Below are 23398 nucleotides of genomic sequence, written 5' to 3' on the forward strand. Positions count from 1 at the left end.
AAGGGAGTACATCCATGATATGCGATGTTTTTGATGTAACCCTTTCGGGATCGAATGTTTTTTGATCTACTAATCCACCCCTAAGACTCAAAAAAGGAATTGGACATGGCCACAACACGTGTCCAGAACGGTATCATAGACATGAGTAAACAGTGCATTTCCTTTAAAATCCCACATACGAGAGGTGACGGGGTAACCTATGGTGGGATAAGGATAACCGATAACGTGCAGCTCCCAAGGTCGTGAGACACGTCCAACAACTTTACCAAAATGACAGACCGGGGGATAGGTCGGCGGAATTGCATCACGCATACAAACGACTCCGTAGAGAATATAAATCTCTAATAAACGCTAAAAATAGCGTAAGTGATTATAATATTATATTACCCCCAATAGTTGTAATGATCCGTGGGACGCGGGGTATAAGATTATAAATTTCAATAAAGCTACTACTGTAACGAAGCACTTCTGAGTGGAGTTTACCGTTTCCGAGGTCCACCCTGTATAGTAACGATTGGTTTGGGCTTCGTTACATAGAAAACCGTAATTTCGAGAATTCTGCGCGATGCCATGGAGACCGTTCCTGTCGGAATTTGGAATTATTTTTGTAACCACCGAAGTGTCTTGTCCTGGAAAAGATGAAGGACAATTAATATTTTTTGGTTTCTGCACCGTTAATTGTTTATAGGCCGAAATCATGTAATTAACATAAACTTAATTATTGTAAAGAGTTCACGCGCTTCCGTTTGGCCTTTTGAGTATGTATACTTAGCATGCACTAATTAAATGAGTTACAGTAAAGGAGCACCTACCGAGGATATTTTGGTGTCAAATTTTGCGCGCTTAATTAACGAATCGATTTCCAGATGTTCGAGAATTTTAGCACGAACAGTAGCCAAGTACTTAATTAAAAATCGAATTGATTGGTTGCGATATTGAATGCGCGACGAGTTGGATATTCCCTGTTCCACTTGTACCAAATTGGTTTTTTTAATAAGGAAACCCCTCAATTTTGGACGGATCTATCTATCTTTTTGCGTTCTACGTGCCGAAAGTAAGTTTGATCTTTTGCCTGTTTGACTGACCTTTGTCCGACCGCGATATTAATTTCCGTTTTTTATCCGTTTTCCCGAATTTGCCCGCTATAAAATTTTCCTACACGCATTGCGACCGCCAGCAATACTACTTATATGGTGATGAGGTTTGGGGAAAAATGGGCTAGTTTCCCTTGTCGACTATGGTCGGTGTAGTGTCCCTAATCGCCGATATGGACCATAAAAAAATCCTGTCGGCGTTCAAGGTTCCAGTTACAATTCCTTATTCCTTTAATCTTTAGACTTCCAACTGTAACATCAAACGGGTTATTTAATTTATTATTAAAATTAATTTATTATAAACGTTTGTACGATAATAACAATAACAATAATAAATACCTAACTAGCTACCACTATGAATAAGTCTCGATAATGTAATTAATCCATCCTAAGTAATTAAACACCATTGTGTAGATGCCATATTTATTACGTCGTCCACAGCCATCTCCAAAGCTTGTTATTCCTTGGATCGAGTATCGGTTGGGTTTAGTTCCGTTCCGAGATGGGCACATAAGCCCTCCGCCACTATCACCTGCGCAGGTATCGGCAATGCCAGACGCCCAACCAGCGCAAAACATGTTTGTCGTTAAAAAGTACTTTTTGTACGATCTCGTGCAAGTTACCCACGGTACCACGGGTATCTGCAACAGAAACCGTTTCCCTACCGGAAGACAAGTACAAATCTTACCTTCGCCTCGTGTAACACCGTCGAACCGTACTCGTCACTGCTATTAAGCTTACCCCATCCCATGACGGAACACATCTCTTCAGATTCGGGTTCCGTAGTCGGCAGGCAAACAGGTGTTAAACTAACTGCTCGAGGTAATCGAAGGAGTGCTATGTCATTATCGACCGTTTGATGATTAAAACGGGGATGCGTGAATACTTTTTGGACCGTTAGCTCCAATTCTCGACCGTCGATGCTACTTAAATCGTGTTCGTTTAGGCGAACTCGTAGATAGCTTCTGACACAGTGACCTGCTGTTAAAATCCAGCGTGGTGCTATTAGTGTGCCGGCACAAAATACCTCCTGAAACGCAAAATGACTTTCAGCATTGAAGAAGATTTCATTTCTGCATGTGACTGGCAAAACTGAATTGTGAGGTGGAGACTCTTGGTTGGCAAAGAAATTGTTTACTACAGTAGCTCAGTTGAAAGAATTATTTTGTAAACAAACTGGTTCATTGAATCCATTCAATTTAATGGCATCAAATTGTTCGACCTTGATGCGACTGCCAAAAAGCTTATAAGTGGAATTACCTACTCTGTATCTATTGATAACAGCAACATGCCAAGGCCATTTGTACTTTTTCGCTTCTTTTCCACCGATAATCTTTAACATCTTCGTTTTTCGACGCGCTCTGCCACAATTAGGTTTCTTAACGTTAACCCGTTCATCCGTGCTTTGAACTTGTGGTGGCTTATTATTATACTCGTATCGTGTCGTGTCTAAAATTTGACAAATTTAATTGAACGTTAAATTTAGTCGACGAAAATAACCTATTCGTCTGCTATTCGTGTCCATTAAGTCTAACACATACCGCTCACATCTGGAATTGTCGTGGTAACAATACGCCCCTTGCTTTTGACGCTTCCTTTTCTTGCATTTTTCGGGTTTTCTGCACATTCTGTACCTGTACGTACGACATTTCTGGCTGCACTTTGACCATTTGGACCATTTAGTCCAAGTACGTCCTGGGAGTGACGCACCTCCTTTTCTCATATCGTCCTAAAATATCGCGACTCTGTTGAAAAAATGACGTAACTAGTAGTGCCAAATAAAAATAAATAGAAGCGGATTACGGTGTCATCTCAAATATGTTAGGCTATTAATAAATTTTGCAACATTACCGACCACCACTTCTGTTTATTTTGGCAAAATTCAAGCCCTTACGTCAACATGTATTATTCTAAAATCACCGTTCACTTGGCCTCTTCGGCGCCTTTGACATCGCCGCCTTGGACACGGCCGTTCTTCGTACAACTTCGATTGCTTGCACTTCGGGCTGATGCACTTCTTCATACGTCTCTGCAAACAATCCTCGCATCTCGACCATGGACTCCATTTTGTAAATAACGGATTCTTGGGACTGCCAGCGGCATGGTTTGAAGTCATCATTTCGTTTCGGAAACCTTGTCGGTGGTGGTCACTTTCAAATTCCGTGCTTAGATCATGGACGAGTACATGTCTAAATCTGGAGGGAATCTGTAACAATGGAAAGCTAAAATTCTTTCTATCGATTTATACATTGTGAAGCAAAAGAAAGCGTTCAGTACCTTTCCCGTCATTGGCATTTTTTCAATTAATTTGCGAAAGAAATCTTTAAACTCATACGGGTCTATTTGCCTGTAGTGAGAAAAATCGGTGGTTTGCAGGACCAGTGCAAACACCTATTATTAGTACAAACGCGGTACATTTTCTTTTACGAAAATTTCAATTTTCCGGGCTTCAAGAAGTTAAAGAAACAGAAGTAAATCATTTGAAGAACCCATCAGCGATTCGAATAGTAAAGAAATGGAACAACGTGAAATTTTAAACAACTCGATGACTAAAAGAATAGAAGAAATTGAAGAACTGGAAGAATTCGAGGATCTGGAACTCTGACAAACTTTTTTCTTCACTGTTTGGCGAGTGTCCTTGTTGGTCCATTAAGTGGAGTGGCCCGTTAATTTTAATTTTTGACCCTTACTATGACTTGCGATATCCATGTGATCCCGTAGTAATTAACCGTCCAATAAGTTTGACTTACAAGGCCGGCTCTCTTTGATCTCATGCAAATAAATCGAGATATTGGGTGATACGAACACAAGTTCATTCGTAATAAAATGGTAGCACTAATGGATTTACGTTTTACGTGGTGAAGCTTTTAGTAATCAAACATGGTTATGCACACCAAAGCATTACGTGCTCATAACTGATAATACAAATTTTTCTTACTCGATTTAGGTTTTTTGCGATTAATCTTTGTACGCTAGTGGCTTTGGCAAGGCACGAGTATAAGATGCTAATCTCTTAATTAGTAGAATTCCAATATCATTGTTTAATATGTATTGATTGAGTAACCCAAGGATATCGACTTATTTAGAATTTCTCTCAGTAGGTCAGAGTTAATGGTAATTTTATTGGTCTTGATTGTTTCTTAATTTGTTTGTCGGGTGCAAAAAGTAACAAAAACATTACTGCCATTTTTGCATTGTTAAGGGAGGAACCTCAAATTCAACTTTCTAGCTTGAAGGTGTAAAACAGAAGTGCAGTGCAACATTCCTAAAAAGGAAGCTTGATGATTGTCTGATAAGTTTGAGTAGACCAAGGATGAATTAATAAATTTGAACAAAACCATTCCTGTTTTAGACGTTAAGTAATCGATTTATTACAACAGCAAGGACATTTTTTTCATAAGTGTATTTCAATATAATCTATTATTACCATAGTCTGTGATAATTGATCAGTTTTGTTGGACGTAATTTATTGTATCAGTTACGCCTAAGGGAGGGTAGAAATATTTCGCTTTATGTCTTCGGAGTGCAAGGTGTGGTGAAGCGAATATACGACATGAAGTACTCCAAAACTGGACCAAAGTGCTATAGGGCTGGATCAGCTAAAGTTGGAAGGAATGCCTGAGCGCCGGGAACTGGCCCTAAAGGCGAACTGATTCAGTCAGTCAACGAAATTAGAAAGGCGACAGGTACGTGTCCAGCACTACCGGTACAAGGCTAGGGCCGAAGATGACAACAACAGGTAAAGGGCGTACACTGTCAAGAATGGTTTCTGTACTGCAAACTTGGGAAGGAAGATAAAGCCCTAAGGGAAATAGCTGCCCTAAAGGCTTGAGAGTCTAGAAAGCCCAAACCGAAAAAGATACAGTAACTGTGGAAGAATTCATTGCTGACGAAGAAGAACTGGCAAGAGAAACCGTTTGTAGGAAAGACGAGTTAATGAAGGATCTGAGAAGCAAAGATTACAAGACCCTTTTTTACGATTTTTTCGATATATATCATGACTATGTACTAAGTAGGTTGAAAGAGTAACGAAACGTGTTAAATTTTTGGCAGCCTTTTTAGTGTCCTGATTGCGAAAAACAGATGAAAATTCAAAAAATGGGAAAGGAATTAATATAATAGTAAAACATTCAAAATCTCTTAAAAATAACCCTAACTCAAACCAAAGAACGTCTTTTTTTGTTCAATATAAGACACTATAAAGTGGCAGGGGAAGAACTCCATTAGCTAGATTCGCAAGAAAATGTCTCCAAAAAATTAAATATGAAACCCCAATCAATTCTCTACACTAGAGCACGACGTGTAGCGTAATTTATGTAGAGGAATAAAAGTGTGCCTATGACAAATGGCTGTTATTAATTTTCATTATACGACTATGTTTGCCAAAACATTATTTTTGAGTACAATTACCTACGATGATGAAGCAAATCTACAACAGGGCTAAACATTTTTTTTGTACACACGTGTCATACCCACCTCTTTTGCATGTCGCTTATTAAATCGGCTTACTTATCAACTCTTCGTAATACACAGTAAAGTAAATAGACCACTTTTAACAGTCAAGGTAATCTGTTATCAGGACACAATTTACCTCACGCAGCGTACCGTACAAATTTAGTTTGATGTTAATACTTGACTCGAATGCTTTATCCTAAGCATAGCGACATTGAGGCAATATTAAGGGTGAGTTCTTTCAATGAGTAGTTTACCTTAGTTGCGATAAACAATTATTTAAAAATTATTCCGATGAGGGCGACCAGCAATTAAACCTAATCCGTGTGCCATCCATGGGTTAGGAATCTTCTCTTTGAATACCAAAAACGACTGGGGACATAACCTCAGAGTAGGAAGTTTCTTGCTCTGTGGACATAATCAAGTGTGCTCGCTACGATTATATGTCCGTCTGGCATCCATGTATCTGACATGGAGCTCAAATCATTAGCATTTTGCTTTACAGACTCGGTATAAGCATAAATAGGGTTGCCGAGGGAGTGTTATATAACCATATCAGGTGCTAGTGCTTGTGGTTGCAACTGGCTCTTCTTTGAGTAATTTTTAGGAACAGATTCACTACTACTGTTAAGGCTAATGATGGGGTACTTTTGATGTCTTGCATCCTAACGGATTTCGAGATCCTTGGCCAAAATTTATCGTTTTGCTTACAAAACGTTTTGTGTTCGTATCCTGACTACGAAATAAAATAAAATGAGCAGATCAAATTAGATCAGGATTATGAGCCTTTGGTTCAAGTGTGTACCGCTTCTAACTTACAACAAATGTTACAAAGTGTATAGAAAGTTGGGATCAAAATTTAAAACCTCAAAAAAATGTTGTACACAACACAAAATCACGACGTGTTTTTGTTTATGTACAGAAATGAAATTATTAATTTTCATTAAATTTTTCGAAAACATCATTTCCGGGAAAATTACCTATCATGATCAAATCTTGGTGTCAACACACGTGCATTTTGGTTATTAAATCGGTTGCCTTCAAAGATTAATAAGCGTAAAATATTTCGAAGCGATTTGAGCGTTTACTCATAGTTGTTGGTCACACTAAAGAAAATGACCTGTTTTATATTAGTCACGGTTATCTGTTATCAGGGGAGATTTTACACATAAAGTTAGTTTAACGTTAGTGTTCGACCCGAATGTATCATCTAAACCGTTATAGCGATGTTGAAGAAATATTAAGGGTGAGTTCTTTCTCTCACTAGTTTACCCTTAGTTGTGGTAAGGAATTATTTTACGTATAGGTAAATCAACATGAAATGTGAAAATTTAGCTCACTGCACATTCTAATCTGGTATGAATTTTACCCTTATATGAAATTATGGGATGGTGGGAAATTGCTTTACCGAGTTGAGCATAATATGGTGGCCATCAGTGCGACCATGAAAAATATTCAATTTTTACGGGTTTTTGCTTATAACTAGCCATCACCTTTTCCCAAATCACTTTTTTAAATTAAAAATGACGTGGTACTAAATTTTTGGAAAGAAAATAAAATAAATGCTGGTATTGGACAAAATGTAAGGTCCTGCGGACGTGTAGTTGACTTATGGGATACAAACGCTGTAAAAATTTTATTGCAATTTAGCAATTAGTAACCTTGTAATCTGTAACAAATGCTACCCCTAAATGTTTAAAGAACTACTTAACCAGAACTCAACCAAAATTGACATAAGTAAAAACGATATGCCCAATAATTAAACTAATAACAGCAAAGCATTGGCAGCGTTAAAAATATATTGAAGAGGAAAAGCAGGTTTATTTATTAGGCCAGTAGAATAAAACCATCAAATTAGACGAATCCGAATTAGACCCTACAAACGGTTTTATTGTTTTTATGTCATACTTGATTATTATTCAGTTATAATAATCCTAAATCAAGATACATTAAATGACAAATAATGCACTCCACCATGACAACCCCAATTATGCGTAGCAACGGGCGTTATTTCTATAACGCCCAAGGGCGTTATTTCTGTAAATCCTATAAATATGGAATAATGAATCTGTACGAACTTTTTATTTTCAACAACTAAATAAAATGAACTGTGTTGATGTCGCATTATCCTACTGTTATTCTTTGAAGTAAAAAGAACAATTCTGATGGGACTGTCCAGAGAACACCGCACCAGTTTGCCCCATACCCATACATTTTCTTTCTCCTTTGTACATCAGATACTGCGGATCAGGTGCTTCTGTAAGAAAAGACTATCTGTACGCGAGTAAGGATTTTTGATTTTTTTCTACGATTTTTCTGAACTTAATTTAATTACCCTTGTACCTGCACAAATTTTTCGAAACTCTTAATCTACTTCTTTACCATTACCTAACCCTTTACGTAGCATTGAAAATTTCGTCCAAAGCGAATTGGGAGAAAATGAGTCTGAGTGTAAATCACTTTTCCGTTTAATGACTAATAATAGTACATTATATATCAAGGTAGAGAAGTCCACTATTATTGCCTGAGCACCAAGATTACATCTCTAGGCGCTTGCGCCGAGGGGTGTAAGGTGCGAAGGCAATAATATACTTCTCTACCGTGGTATATATACTATTTTTTTCACTACTAGCACTTGAAATCCTCTAAATTAACATATTATATTGATAAGAGAGTTAACGGTTGGACAGAATTGTTTGTTTCTTAATTTAACATGTCAATCAAGTAAGTGGAAGTACAAGTCAAACAGGCCATATTTTGTTCTGTCATTGAGATGTTTCAAAGAGTAATTTCGTTCGAATTTTTTCAAAATGTGATAATTTTAGGTATGTAATTTCTCTGGAAATTGCGAATGGTGAAAATTATTCGTTTTAGAGAACTTTTCTAAACGTTCATTGAGCGAAATTTCGGGATGTGTTTTCTAAAAGTGACAGCGTGACATTTCTCATTATTGACTACTAGTTAATAATAAAAAATTATTAACCACTTTGAAAAATGCCGAGAAAGCCTACTTTACAAGTGGAAAAAAGGTTAATAATCATGTCATCAGACGCTAGTAGTGAAAAAAATTACTTAAACATACCGACTCTTGGAATTAACCCAACATAACGGTTTCGTTTATTGTTTCCACAGAATTACTCACCATCCATTTTGCAAAAGTAGCGTACTCTTTTTCATAAGAGGATTTCGATTTTTGTGACACTATGGCTTCATTCGCTTTTGCGGCTCGCGCAAGAACGTGCGCCGGTAAATGAGACGCTTCGTCTGCCATTTTTCAGACAGTTTTAGGAACGTTTGACTTTGACAAATATAATATCTATCTCCATAGTTACGACCTCGGTTACGACCATGGATAACTTAATTTTGATGATTCTCATTATCTTCTCTTTTAATCATCTGGCACCGCTAATTCTTGGAAAATCATCAAGTATGACATAAAACGTTGAAGGCACCACGGGCGTTATGAACACAACGCCCACGGTCAACGTATAACCCTCGGGCCAGAGGCCCTCGGGTTCTACACTGTTGACCTGGGGCGTTATTTAGTTCATAACGCCCTTGATACCTTAATAACTATAATGGCTTCATTTGTTGCACAATATTACTATCTCAGGTCAGGGGGACTCTCCCGTGGAAGCAAAAATGTACCTACAAAAAGGGCATTTTTTCGGTTTTACGTTTATATCTTGTAAAAGACTCATAGCCCCAATAAAAGTGCAATGAAATTTTGTATTGAATGAGGCGCATATTTTCTAGACCACCCGTTCCCATACTACTGCTCCTCGGAACAAATTTATATAAGTATGAAAAAATTTCGTTTAACCTGCATCCTTTTGGTTGGTCCGTCTAAATACGCATCTACCAATAAAGGAATCTATTCAAAGGTTCTAACTGCTGCGTTCGACAAGTCAAAAGTGTTTTTTTGGACCACCCGTTTCCGTAAGTTCCACCTTAAAATTTGATCAAGTCACATTTATTGTGTATGTCATTTAACTAAAATTGGAAACCACGATTATCCAAGACACACTACTCTTTAGGTCATCTATACCTAGTTAATGGTAGTGACCATGGCTTAGGAGCAACGTCTGAGTGCAGGTGAAGGTTTCTCAGTAAAGCAAGCTAATGAAGACGTAGACCATTTTTTTTTCAAAACCCGAAAGGGGAAGAAGGCGGTCAAGTTGTTGGTCAAACATAAATGTCTTTCGAATAAATGAAACCTTTCTTGGCCTACAATTTTTGACAACCCTCTACGACTGTAGCAGGAAAAGTAACGAAGAGCGTAACTTTTTACTACAAGAAAGAGTTAGAGGGTGGTCTTACACCATTTTCTTACTTCTTACTTCTTACTACCATTTTTTGAAACAAAAAAGTTGCAGGTTTAGTAACCCTGGCGTAAACGTAAATTGAATTGCTTAGGGCCCCAGCATTCGGAATTCTAAAAGAGTTTCGATCGCACTTTTAGTAGTACAAAGTAACGATGCCCGCTCTTTTTGTCATAAGGGCCTCAATGCAAGCGTTGAATGAAACCGTATCGTTTTTTGGCATCTAAAAATGTATCTTTTAAATTATTCTCACAGGTTAGAAAATCTTGAGAGTAATTTCGTAATTTCGCAACACTTTAAAAATTTATGGGGGAACAATAATACTTGAGCTAAACTCAAGCAGCCAAGGTATAAATAATAATAATTATTGACTGCTAAGAAAAATTTACATTTTTATTAAATTATGAAAAGAAAGTTAGAGAATTAGTCAATTTCAAATAATTAGTTCAGTAATTGCAATAACGGTATTAATTCTCGGGACGAGAGTAGTTATTAGATGAAGTAAGCTTGGGCGAGACTGGTAAATACTGAAGTACATTAATTTTTTTCGCATTATTTTTTAAAATTCGATCGTCATAATTATATTGGCCTGGGAACGACACCGTATTCACCTAGATCACAGGTTAACTACTGTAGTTAATCTGTGCCTAGATAATGTTTTTTTATGTTTATTTCGCGAAGTCGACATTATTTGGCTGAACCATCGTTATCCTAAAAAATAGGGGGTTCAAAATTTATGCCACCCAGTTTTCTCATTTTGTTAAATTATAAAATGAATTGTTATTGCGTTGTAATTATATTGTAAAACTGCATTTTCGACCTTGATTTCACATTCCAATTCGCACATGTACCCTGTCGTCAATGGTACCATTCACGTGTATACGAATAACTAAATGTCTGTTTTAGAGGTGGATTAATTAATGTCGTTTCCAATTTTTGATATACATATTAGCATTTCACGTGTTAAAAAACCGACGTTTTCGATTAGCAATTAGTGTTTCTTAACATTTTTACCAACCCAAATCGAATCACATTCCGAGGAGACATTATAAATGGTAACGGCGATTTATTATATCGTCAAAGTTGACTGGCGGCTAAAAATTTGACAAAAAAAATCGCAATAAATAACCTAGTTAATTATGATGTCAGAAATAAATCTCCATTGAAATTAAATGAATTGTCAACAAAATCCATTTAAACATATCATTGACTACGGTAACAACTTAAATGTTACAGCGAGTACAATGAACGGCCTCTAGATTTTACTCAACCCTTTTTGTTTGGACAAATTCATTACTTTCCCATGACTAAACACAATTTTATGTAATAAGTAAATTTCGTTGGAAAGTTATCGGATGCTGTAGTTAATTATCGTATACAAAAGATTAGTATACCGATTTAATTTAGCTAAATTAGGTCAATGGCTTTTAAATATTAACGTAATCGGAAATCATGTGTGACTATGAATGGTGTTTCAATTTATAAATCAATTGGGTATTTAAAACATTCCGAACGACAGTATGGGCGTTTAGATTTTACGGCGTTTTAGGCTTGAATAATAGGACCAACCTTAGCATATTCATTGAATTATTGCTGCTGTTAGTTACTAAACTTTCTTGGACTGAAACCATATATACTTTAGGGAGGATACATTTTAATAAACCCCCAATTAATGTGTGATAACAACCCCGTTCATTTCATGTAGGCCCACAGCCGGGATGGTCTGGAAAAAGTAAGGCTAGAAATTGTGACATGAAAATGCAGATGTCCAACTTCCTAAAAGGCCTACCATAAATCCTTCCTCTCGCGGTTGGCCACAACACACACACTTTGCACAATCCTTTTAATTTAATCCGCCAGAAATTGATGACGAGCGGAAACTTTCATGTTTTTGGTATGACAAAAACAGTGAAGTATGGCCATTAATTTTAGTGTATTCTAGTATCGCAGAACATCGCCTGCCCATTTCGTGTGAAAACAACATAAGGAAGCATTTAACGAGACACGTGCTGGAATTTTTAAATTTTTTAATTTATATTTTTATAATTAAGATGATTCACCGCATCATTGCGCACAGAGTAGCAGACCTTTTCTCAATGTTACTTGTGTTGTTTTGATGTATTAGAAGTAACATTAAATTTACGTAAGACCATTAGTACTTCAAATCTGAAATTGATAACGAAGTTCACCTCGATGTTTACTACAACATTAATGCGCAAATATTTTAATAACTTGTGTTTTGTGTTGCAACCTTTATTTTAGTAATGTTTCCGTCGAATAACCCAAATACCAATGTCGCAGGTGAAAGAGCTGAACAGTACCTAGGTGTTTTGATAAATCGAAATTTTTATGTAAGATGCATTTCCTAATTATCTAGTTTACTACGTCGGGGCTTTACGATTAGGCGACTGCAATGCTAAATTTAACCGGAAAATGTCCTGGAATGATAAACGTTACACAATGAAGCAACGCATGTTATGCTCTATATAACGCGTTAGGAAGTATGTATAAAATCAAAATTAAAAATACCCACACAAAGAATTTATCATAATAAGAATGAGGTTAGTATAAGGAGGTTCGTTTGTAAGGCAGAAACATGGAAAATACTTTGTCATGCGTCCACTTGCCAACTTGTCAAAACCAGGAAACGGCAATTCTTGGAATTTAATTTTGCTCTAAGAAAATCATGCAGATGTACAGATTTCTTAATAAAGGCAACTTGGACACCGACGCCCAAGAGCTTAATTTTATATAGTCGAAGAGCGTTTTAATAGTGGTTGTGTTACATACGATCTCCATAGCAACATTTGTCAATAACGACTTTGGCACCATAGATTAAATTTTGATGGCACTATTATATAAACAATTTAAAACTGACCGAAATGTTTTTTGGAATTAAATTTCATTAAAACAGCTTTCAATAATATAAACAAAAGCTCGTTGGGTTATTTTTGAACCCCCCCACTTCGTTTGGGCAACTTTCCTCAGGACTATACGAGATGTCTTATACTGTTAATGAATATTATTAAATAATTTCAATTTAATTTATAAAATTGTCCAATTTTTTTCCGATTAAATGACGAAATTGACATTTGTCATAATGGAAGGGTTTTATGTCAACGTTCTTCCTGCTCGGAATCTAGATTTTACTTATCTTGAAAATCCCGTCGTGGAAGAGATTGGAATTGTTACTACTGCTGTCTGAAAAAAAAAATTAAAAAACTTATGCTTCTTTATGCGGATGTGTGCGCCAACTTTGTTTAAGGAGATTAGATCGCCAGATTGGTTACTAAGAGTGAGCGGGCAAGGCGAAATAATTATTTGCCGTATCCCGCGCAAATACCATCCTCAGTAGAAATTCGTTTTTCTTGGAAAATACAGTTCTCATAAGTTGGCACCAGAACGTTTAATTGACATAATAACGACAATAAGCACATTTTCCTCTGTTTTTCAGTTCATATTTTGCCTAAGAAAACGTGTGCCAACTTTAGTTACTTTCCGTTCAATAGTTTGGCAGGAATCGGTGCACAGACAGACGGATCGACGATCACTGAGATCTGGGTTTCTAGGGATCCAAAACGCAGATGTCTGTCATAAAAGTGGTAGGTCAACCCCATTTTTCAATGTAAAACACTTCTCCAATTTTATTTACGTTCCCCTGAACCTTTGCCCAGTTTCTTTTTAAGCGTTTCTTAGTGTTTCTTAGAAGTCCTTCTCTTAAGTTGCTCTCTAGATCCCTTAAAGTTCGTATCAAAGTCTATTAAATTTGTTCCTAGTTTCATTATTTTTAATCCTCTTAAAAACTTGAAGTATCTTCACACTTTTTTTGGGATCAAGAGAAATTATCTTGCATTATCATTGTAATCATTCGAAAATGTTCCAAACATTTTTGAAATGTATGGAATTTTTTTAATATCACGAAGTCGTCTATGGTCCGCCTCACTTTACAGTACAGGTTCTTATGATCAACAATGATTCCAAATGTCCTCAGAATATGACTGGTATCGAGTAATAGCTTGTTTGGAAGGTCTTTCGAAGTGCTTTATTTTGATGTTTGATTTTTTAAAATTCATTTTTGAGAAAATTAGAAAAATCTTTATTTAATGAATTTAATCGACCTATCTTAATTTATAAAGTGAATAAATTGTTCCATGTTGAACCTGTGCTGTATAGAAGAGACGTACGTATGGAGTCACAGTTATACTCAAGTAAAACAGGTTGATATTGATGATGATAAAAAACATAAATATCAGCCGTTTAACTGTGACTCCATTCTTACCTCTTTATCTTAATTTGTTCAGATAGAAAACAAAAACAAGCGTTTGTTCCTTTAATCAGAAGTTTTCGATAAATCTGTGGTGGGAGGTTTTCAAATGAACACCCTGTATGTATTACAATGTGCGTAGAAATATCAACATTTAAATCTTAAAAGTTCTATCAAACACTTTTATTAGGATTATTGATATTTTTGGAGCAAATTTATACAGAAAACAAGTCAATTCATAATCAGATGTAGAATAGTTGCGCTTCACTCCGACATGGACAATTTACAAAAGTTTATCTTGAGGTTAACTGTCGAAATTTGGAATTTGGCCATGTTATTGAGGTGCATTGGCCATTGTAAGATCTTGACTATTTTGATTTAAAGTTGCTTTGTTTTTATCAAGTCTATTTTTTTTTCTGATAATCGTTTATTACACACATTTCCGGAATAAAGTGGTTTTAAACCTTGCGATGTTTTTGTTTCGTTTTCAAATTGTTTAATTAAGAAGATGTTTGTAGTAATAACCGTAGTTGTGATAAAGGTAAAGATCTCCATGCAAAAAATTCTTTAAGGATGTGTGTGTCACGAATGTACATATATAATTTTTGTTGACGTGCTTTGACATACGAAGGCCGTATGTAAACAAGATTGCAATGGTAATTATCGAACTGGAATATGTATTTGCGTATTTACTTTACAAATCAGTACAATTTACTGTAGAACTTCTGAAAACTGTATAGTGTATGGCGCACTTACATTAAAATAAAACCTAGTTGCGCCTCGAACCTAATTTTAATTTAGTACCCCTTACACAGAGTGTCCCCGTTCGAGTGGGGTTACATTACAAGGAAACTTTGCTATTATTGAAGATATTAGGGTAAATGCGCGAAGGTTTGCAGTTTCGTGTACCGATTAATGTTTTCATTAGAAAATTTGAAAAATCCGGTCTGCTAAGTTATCAAAAAAACACCGATTTCAAAAAAGGAACTATTTGTCAATGTGAGAGGGCACAGATTTTATGAAAATGTCTTACTTAGGCATGAATTGCAACCCCTGTCGAGTTTTACCATATGTTAAAGGCAATTAAGAACAGAAACACACTCGGAAATACATTTCGAAAACCAAAACCCAAGTCTACCAATCCTACCTATACCAAATGAGAAAGCAACATTTTTACAATAAATTTTGTAAACTTTCCTCGATTTCGACCCAAACGGTTATAAATGAAATTTTGAATCCTTTGGAGCATCCCTAGTGATTTGGTGGATTCTGCAAGTATGCGATTTTGCTGATTGTTTCCGGATTTGTTGCATCCACTTTCTAAAAACCCCCAAAAGAAAAAATCCAGTGTTATAAGATCTGGAACGTGTTTATTTTTTATTGCCTCTAAAAGATGGCGAAATTCGACAGGAGTTGCAATTTAAAAATTTTGGGGTTACCATCCCCTAAAAAACTCGCCAGTGTACGAAAGTTAAACATCTAAAATGTAGTTGTCATGAAAAATGACTTCAAAATTTCAAAGCTTGTGAAAATCTAATTAGGTCATAGATCATAAGTAATGGGCTGAACGAGGTGACGAAACGTAAACATTTTATAAAATAAAACAAGATTAGTATGTACAATTAATTAGTCGACAAAGCGGGAATCGATGAAATGGGAATAGGCGATATTCTTAATAGGTACCTTTATGGCTTTAGTTTTAGAAGCTTTCTACATGTTGTGAATTTATTACCTAATTAGAATTTAATTTCGTTGATCAGTGACGCCCAAATAAATTCTTTGATGCTGACGTCCGGTACCACTAAAAGTGGAACGCGTTTCCACAGAACTGCAATGGGAACCTTTACTGTAAAAGTAGTGAAAGCATGTAAGAAATAGATATAAATCATAAGTTCATGTTTATTAAAATATTGACCTGTATTATTGTATATATACACTATTAATACTAGTACATGTCACCGGAACAATATTGTACCGTTCCTGCGACCATGATTCGTTCACTGTGATTGCAGACTTCGGGGAAAAAGGGCGGCTAAAATTCTCTATTAACAAATGGCGCAACAAAACACTGTGTAGAAAACGCTCATATTCTGCCGGTTAGGTACTCCGAATTATGTTTTCCTAAGGAAATTCGAAAGATAAATATCGTAGTAGTATAGAACAACTTAAGATCTTCTGCAGAGGCACCTCTAAAAAAATAAAAAGCAAAAAACGCTGAACTTCTCACAGCATCTGGAATTGTTGGAATTATCCCGCCCTTCTGTTACCCGCAAGTAACAATGTCACCAATTTATAGGAAGAACAACTCGTATATTTTACTTTTAGTACTTTTGGCATTATGCAATCGTTAATGAAGTGTTTTCTGGCACGATTGGGGCGTTGTGCGCGGGTGCACCTTCCTATTGAAACCAACAGTTTCCAACGTTGGTTTTTTTGTGTGCCGTATATCGTTGTATTCGTAATCAAAATTGATACTCAATACAGTATGTACTTTTTTTACGGGCCATATATAAAAATAAAGTTGATAGTGATTTGTCAGAAACGAAATTTTGTGTTAAAAACCTCTCAACGCTGTCTTGTCGAGTTCAAATAGTGACAATTAGAAAGTGTTTTTTATCTGCTCAAATAATGTCATGAAAAAATAAAAACAAAATCGGCAAATTTCGGTTTTTCTGGCATATCTTCGAAAGTAATCGGAATTTTCTGGTTTTCTTTACAGCATGATAATAACTGTTTAATTGCGCAAGGTTTCTCTAATTTGACTATCATAGTATCTTCTATGACTTCCGAGATCCCCATGATAGACATCCGTATCTTGGACACAGTGTATAATAGTTAGCAATAATAACAATAACGTCCTCATATTAATTACGATAAGTCGTTAATCGTTATACATTTATGCTGTATAAATTAACAGTTGTGATGTAATTTCTACCACTTGGCTTGTATATTTCTTTTTCTCGTGCAAGTCATTGTACACTTTCCACTTGTCATTTTCCCGACGTAGTGGCCCACACAGTTTTTGTTTGCTCCTTGTGTGAAACCAATTAATCCTCGTAGCAAGAACTGTGTTTAACCTAATTTTTAAAAAACCGTTGCAACGCTAACTTAGCTAATAGCCGAAGCAGAAGAACATACGCAAATAGAATAATTGGCGCAACCACCCTACCTGAATTTCCTTCTCTGAGTCCCTCACCAGTAGCGCTCCCCTTTCACTAGCTCAGTGGAGACGGGACGTAGATGTTAAAAGGTAACAACTTCGGATTCCTAAGGGAACCTCTCACAGGGAAGTACCACCAATCAAACATGTAACGAGTGGTTTGATTTCGCGCCAAATTTCATTAAAAATTTCGAAATTTCTTGTCATGATAGTGAAGGTCACCCTGTATATTTCATTATTTGTTCCGGTTAGAAATTTTGTGTTTGGGCATTTCGGTTCGCTCAAGACTATGGTCCGATAGATTTAATTTCGCTCAGATTTAATTTCGTCGTGGGAAGAGTGCAAAGCTGATTGACGTCATCATGAGTAATGCGAGTTTTTTGTCGTTCGTTTATCAACTTTGGCGCCGTCTAGACCAAGAATAGGAGCGGATGTAGCACCGGCCGTCAAGAGATAAGGAGTTTTCACGTCATCAGCAGAAAACCGTGAGATCAGTTTTAGTCAGCAGTTCCTTGAGGTTGACGACGAAGTTAGAGTGGGTTAAGTCTTCTTTATCTAAACCAATGGGAGAATTTCTAGCGGGATCCATTTTTGTTTTATGGTAATTTGGGTGTGGTTTTTTCATTTCAATTCTGAAGAAGGGGAGCGTTTTAAGGAGACTCGCGGTTGGTACGTCGAGGGGTCAACACGTACCTTGAGTGATCGCGTTTTAAGGAGACTCGCGGTTAGTACGTCGAGGGGTCAACACGTACTTTGAGTGATCGCGTTTTTAAGAGACTCGCGGTTAGTACGTCAAGCGGTCAACACGTACCTTGAGCGATCGTTTTGGTACACTTGGCGGTTTGAGCCACCGGCTTATTTCGGTTGCTCCCAGTTGCGTGCTTTTTGCACCCGTTCCGAAGTGTTATTTTCTTTTCGTGTTGATTTTTTTGGCGAAGAAGACCCAGGTTCCAATCAGGTGATATTTGGGCGAACCCTTGAGCTTCACCCCAGTTTACTTTGGATGCAGTGAATCGCGTTAGGATACGTTGTGATTTCTCGAGGATATATAAGTCAAAGTGCTGCCCTAGTCCTCAAGGCGCAGAATTTCGGGATCCGCCCCAGGTGGAATTTCCTACTAGTGCCGTACGGTCATTTGTCGAAGGAGCGCTGCGTTTCGGAGAGATATTTGCCCCAAGAAGAGCTGGTGAAATAATACTTTGAACCATCGCGGTTTACCGTCGGATAGTGATCATAAAAGTTTGTGTTCTGCCGTACCGCTAACTCAAAAATCCGTCTCCCGCAGGCGGTCAAAGCTAATAAACTAATAAAATAAAATTAAGTACCCGTGCTGTGTAGAAACTTTGGCAACTAGCCGTCTCCCACTCGCCACGCGAAGGATTTCCTGGACTAAGTTTCCGTTCAAACACTAAACTTTGCTTTCGTTCCGAGGAAGGATAGGCACCGTGGATTTTTGTTTCCGTGTGTTAAATTCAAGCCACCCCCTAGGAAGTCACAGAGACCTAAGTGTCAGGTTTCATCACATCCACCCTGTACCAGAGGAAAGAGCAGTTCACAAGATCGGCTGTACAAATGTTGTAAAGGTTAGTCTAAATTAAATTTGTAATATTCTGTAAAATTCCACTTTTTGGTAATTAAGCTATAGTAAAAAAATTTTTGATTTGATTGATTATTAAAGTCCAATGAACGATTACCGAAGAGTAGGATAAATTTTTGTGTTTATTTAAATAAGTCCCAGCCCACGCTGGATTAAAAAACGATTACCTGTTGTTGCAATTTTCAAACTGTAGAGGATGGCCACCCCTTGAGTAAATTAGTTTCACCTAATAGGATTTTTTATTTAGTTTAGTTGTCATTGTTAAGCTAGTGTTTTTACAAGGAGAAGAGAAGAACTGCTAGATCCCTGTAAATTGTTTGTATCGCTAATATCATTTCAATATATTATCTATTTGGTTTCAATGTGCCTGTCTTTAACAAAGAACGAGGGGAAAGAAAGGGAGGAGTAGGAGTTGAGGCAGAAGACTGGTAGGCGGCAGTTTAAGGTTTGTTACGCAGTTTCAAAAGAGAAAAAAGCCCACCGATTTGAGTTAGCCGGAGCATTTATTTTTATCGTTTGAGCAGCCTCAGAAGAAGACGGTTTGCCTTGCCGGGCGGAACCGATGGTAATCTTCAAATCCAGAAGGAACCCCCGTAGCAAACACAACACATAACTTTACTATAGTCCTCTTTTATTTACAGCCAAAAATGGCTGTAAGAACGATATAAATGTTAATAAATCTGTATCATATACATATAAGAAATATAACATTAGAGCAGCCAGGGAATTCCAAATTTGTACAAAAAAATTTAAATAGGTCACCTTCCTCCCCCCCTCACCTCCAGAGAAAAAGACATAGGAGCCCCGTTTAAACATTATTTATTTATTAAAATCATAGAAGACGATGGTCAAATTAGAGAAATTTGCCGATTTCGTTTTGATTTTGTTCTGATCTTATTTGAACATATACAAAAAATAAAAGACACGACCTCAGGACCGAAAAAAGATACATACTGTATCGAGTAGCATTTTAATCGAATAAAACGATCTACTGCGCAAAAAAAAACAACAGTTGTAAACTGGTGGTTTCAACAGGATGGTGGAGCCACGCATAACACCCTAAACGTATGAGAATACCTATGGGATAAATTTTCTGGAAAATAGAAAATAGACATCCTTATCTGGGAAACGGTGTATATGTTTCCGAATATAGAAAAAGCGAATTTAATAGATTGAATAGTGTAGGAGATGGTTACAGCACAGGCGGACGGATCCCGAATTTGACATAAAATTTGAAACTAATTGAACAATGTGTGTTTCCACATGCCCTGCGAACTTTCCTTTCCCATTGTTGTAAAATGGTAACAAAAATAGAGTCTATTAACAAAGGCTTCTACAAGTTTGTAACTATTGTCCTTTCCTTTTCTGACGTATATAAAAAATTTCCGTAACGTAAATGTATATTATTATTATAAATTATTTATCAGTTACGAGGTCACAACCTTTCTACAAATTTAGAGCAGTCTTATATTTGAAAAACGGGAAATAAGGGTGAGGTATTCGATTTGGGCTTTTGAAAATATTAACTTATACCCGTCACTCGAATATTAATTTCGATTAATTTTTCATAGGAAAATATCTAAGGTGTATACAAATTTTCAATTTTTGCTAGTTATGAGGTTTCATAAATGTATTTTGACAACCACGTTTAATTGCAAGTTAAAATTAACAGAAAGGATGCGCTAAATTCATGAACATACTTGAAGTGTATAAATCATTTCTTTTGGCTCCTCTCATTTACGTCTAATGAAAGTAAGAGCACTTGTGCAGTATGAGAGTACCCACGCTAATTTTGACGATTAAAGTGCACTAACCTAATAGAGATCCACTGAGGCAATTACTGAAGTTTTAAAGGTTTTGTTCCCCACATCTTCATTTGTAAAAGAATTTATATTTCGTACGCAGCTTTCTGTTCATTTATTTAACCCGATTCAGGTGATACCTATGCTAAATTTGTTATACCTATTTACGCTGAATCGAATTCTGATCGTGAGATGGGGAGTATCTGAAGATGATCTACCACAACAAATTCTTCGGTTAGCAATTTCTTACGAATGGATTCAATAAAGTATTCGATACATTTCTTTTTTTTCGGTTTTTGTATCCACTATCCAATACTATTTTAAGCAAAGCCTATATAATTTTACGGGAGTTAGTACTGAACTCGGTTTGGTTTTAATTACCGAAAATTGCTCCTCTTTAGATTTGAAAATTATGGGCTTGTTAGACTATTCCACAAAAAATCTAATCTAATTAGGCCAAAGGCGGTTTATAACCATTTTTAATTTAACTCATCAGTTAATTACAAACAAATCAAATGCACGTTTGCCATGACAATGACCCTCATAATTGCACTGCTTGCCATTCGTCGAGATTTCTCGAAGCAAATAAAGAACTGACGTTTTCAATGCATGTAAATCAGCTGTTACCTAAATACAATTTGATCAGAAAAATAATTACGCGAGAGAAAGTTCACACTTTATTTCAGCACTTTTTTTTGAAAGTGCATAATTTTATTAGATGCGATTAAAGGTGCGTAAATGTCGACCTTAACGAAGGATAACACGTGTATAAATTAACATAAAAATTCTCACCTGATTAGCGGGCGCCTCGTTCCAAAAACTAAAAAAATACAATAATAGGTAAACATTTTTTTCCATGTCCGGCAGTGGCACTTTTTTTTAACAAGGAAAATTGAGTACTAGCACTTATGAATTATCGCGTATTTGTAAATACGTCTAACGAGCATTATTTATCAATTAATAATTCCGAGACGCACGGGAGCTAATGTACACATTGGAGGCTTTAATACTGACTATATACTGTACTATTTTAATATCAACAAAAGTAGAAGCCGACTGCACGTCAAGTTTACATCACAACAAACTTTACGTTATGAACTATCTATCTTTATTTACATTTTATTTGTATACATACAGATTTGACGTAAAAACTCCCACGAGCGCATTGTCTTTACTCGTTGCACGTGATGATTTTTTTCTAATTTATTATGCTACTCGTGCAATTTTATTTGCCAAACGCATAGGCTTTATCCTTGATCGGTTAAAAACCCTAAAAAATCGGCAATAAACAGGTCGCCAGAAAAGTAGGAGGACATTTCCATTTTAAAATAATTTTATGCAGAAATTTCGTCTAAAAGAAATTTTACGTGGTTCGTTTCGATTGTCCATCCCATCGCGTAACCTTTCCGAATTTTTTCGTGTAAATTATTTTTAGTTATGAATGTTGCTTCTAGAACGCTGACAGGTTTTCAATGTTCAAATTTTGTTAGCTATTTACGACTTGCTGTATCTAATTTTGACAGTTGAAGGCTGTTGGGCTATATTTTTTAAGAAAAAAGTCTCTGTTATGGAGCATAATCGCAACAGTAGGGAATATGGGTACCAAAGGACTTCTTGTTTTCAGCTCCTCGGAAAATTGGACAAAAGAATAACCCAACTCAGGGATGATTTTACAGTGTCAGTTTACTTTAATTATTGATTTAGGAAATGCGACTGAACAACTTGCAAATTTTTAACTAATTTTTAACTTCTTGATTTAATTTTGCGTTTATTTTGTCAGTACGAGACAAACTTTGTGCCCTTAAGTTGTTCAACTTTTAAAACGGAAGTTCATACCTCTTCTCGGCGGGATGCTACATAATTGAAAATCCTTTCCTACGCTAATTTTGTATTGTATTTGATTCCGTTATTTTTGCGGTGTGATATAAATCTGCTCTTATAGTTTTCATAGGTATAAAAACTGTCTAAAATGGAATTTCGCGGGCGTATATACTCGTAGTTGATCTTTTAAAAAAGAAAGTGTGTCTATAGCAAAACTGACTCACACCCAAATAATCTTTCCATACCATTGCATGATATTGTCAAAATCTAGTTACAAATGTTTTCCGGTGCAGTTTTGGAGTTCCATATCAAATTAAAGTTTGAGATGGGGTTGACCATGCTCATTGCACAGGGATCCTCTTTTTGTGATACTAATCTACAGGTTGTTCTTAAACAAAATTGAAAAAATTATATCGGCGAATGTAAAATTAAAAGTTGAGCACAATGCGTTAATCACAATTTGCGCTCTTTCAAATTAAATTATTATAATAATTCACTTGAGAATCGTTTGGCAAAAATCTGTATTAAATACAGTTCTCTTGGTAGATCTTTAATAATGTAGCGAGTATTTTATAAATTCCGATAGACATCAAGGCGCCATAAAAGATTAGTCATTGGCGGTAATAAACGAAAGCGTATGTGACACATTCCTTCCGGGAAATGTGACGTTTGTTGGAGAAATATTAGGCGTTCGAATGCGTTTGAGAAAGAGGGGCGTTTGCTATTAAACAAATCAGTCAGTTCCAGTTTCACAGCCGAAGTAATAAATAGTTCGAGCTGGTATAAATTGTTTATGTGTGAGTGATAAATAATATTTTAACTGTTATAAATCAATTCATTCAAAGACTGCTACACATTTTTGTTAGTTAATTGTAAATAAGTAAAC

The 23398-nt window shown here is 36.2% G+C and overlaps 1 protein-coding gene across 1 annotated transcript; it reads right to left on the minus strand.

Moving 5' to 3' along the window:
* Positions 1 to 1355: 1355 nt before the first annotated feature.
* Positions 1356 to 21782, minus strand: LOC116173339 (proclotting enzyme-like). The gene is made up of 6 exons (XM_031490744.1): positions 21484 to 21782; positions 2989 to 3300; positions 2595 to 2823; positions 2359 to 2543; positions 1783 to 2124; positions 1356 to 1735 (listed from the first exon to the last, which is right to left on the minus strand). Exons 1-6 carry the CDS (start codon positions 21547 to 21549, stop codon positions 1448 to 1450), a joined length of 1422 nt encoding a protein of 473 aa, XP_031346604.1. The 5' UTR covers positions 21550 to 21782; the 3' UTR covers positions 1356 to 1447.
* Between the last annotated feature and the right edge of the window lie 1616 nt (positions 21783 to 23398).

The sequence above is a fragment of the Photinus pyralis genome, unplaced genomic scaffold (genome assembly GCF_008802855.1).
Source record: "Photinus pyralis isolate 1611_PpyrPB1 unplaced genomic scaffold, Ppyr1.3 Ppyr1.4_LG6, whole genome shotgun sequence".
Lineage (NCBI taxonomy): Eukaryota > Metazoa > Arthropoda > Insecta > Coleoptera > Lampyridae > Photinus > Photinus pyralis.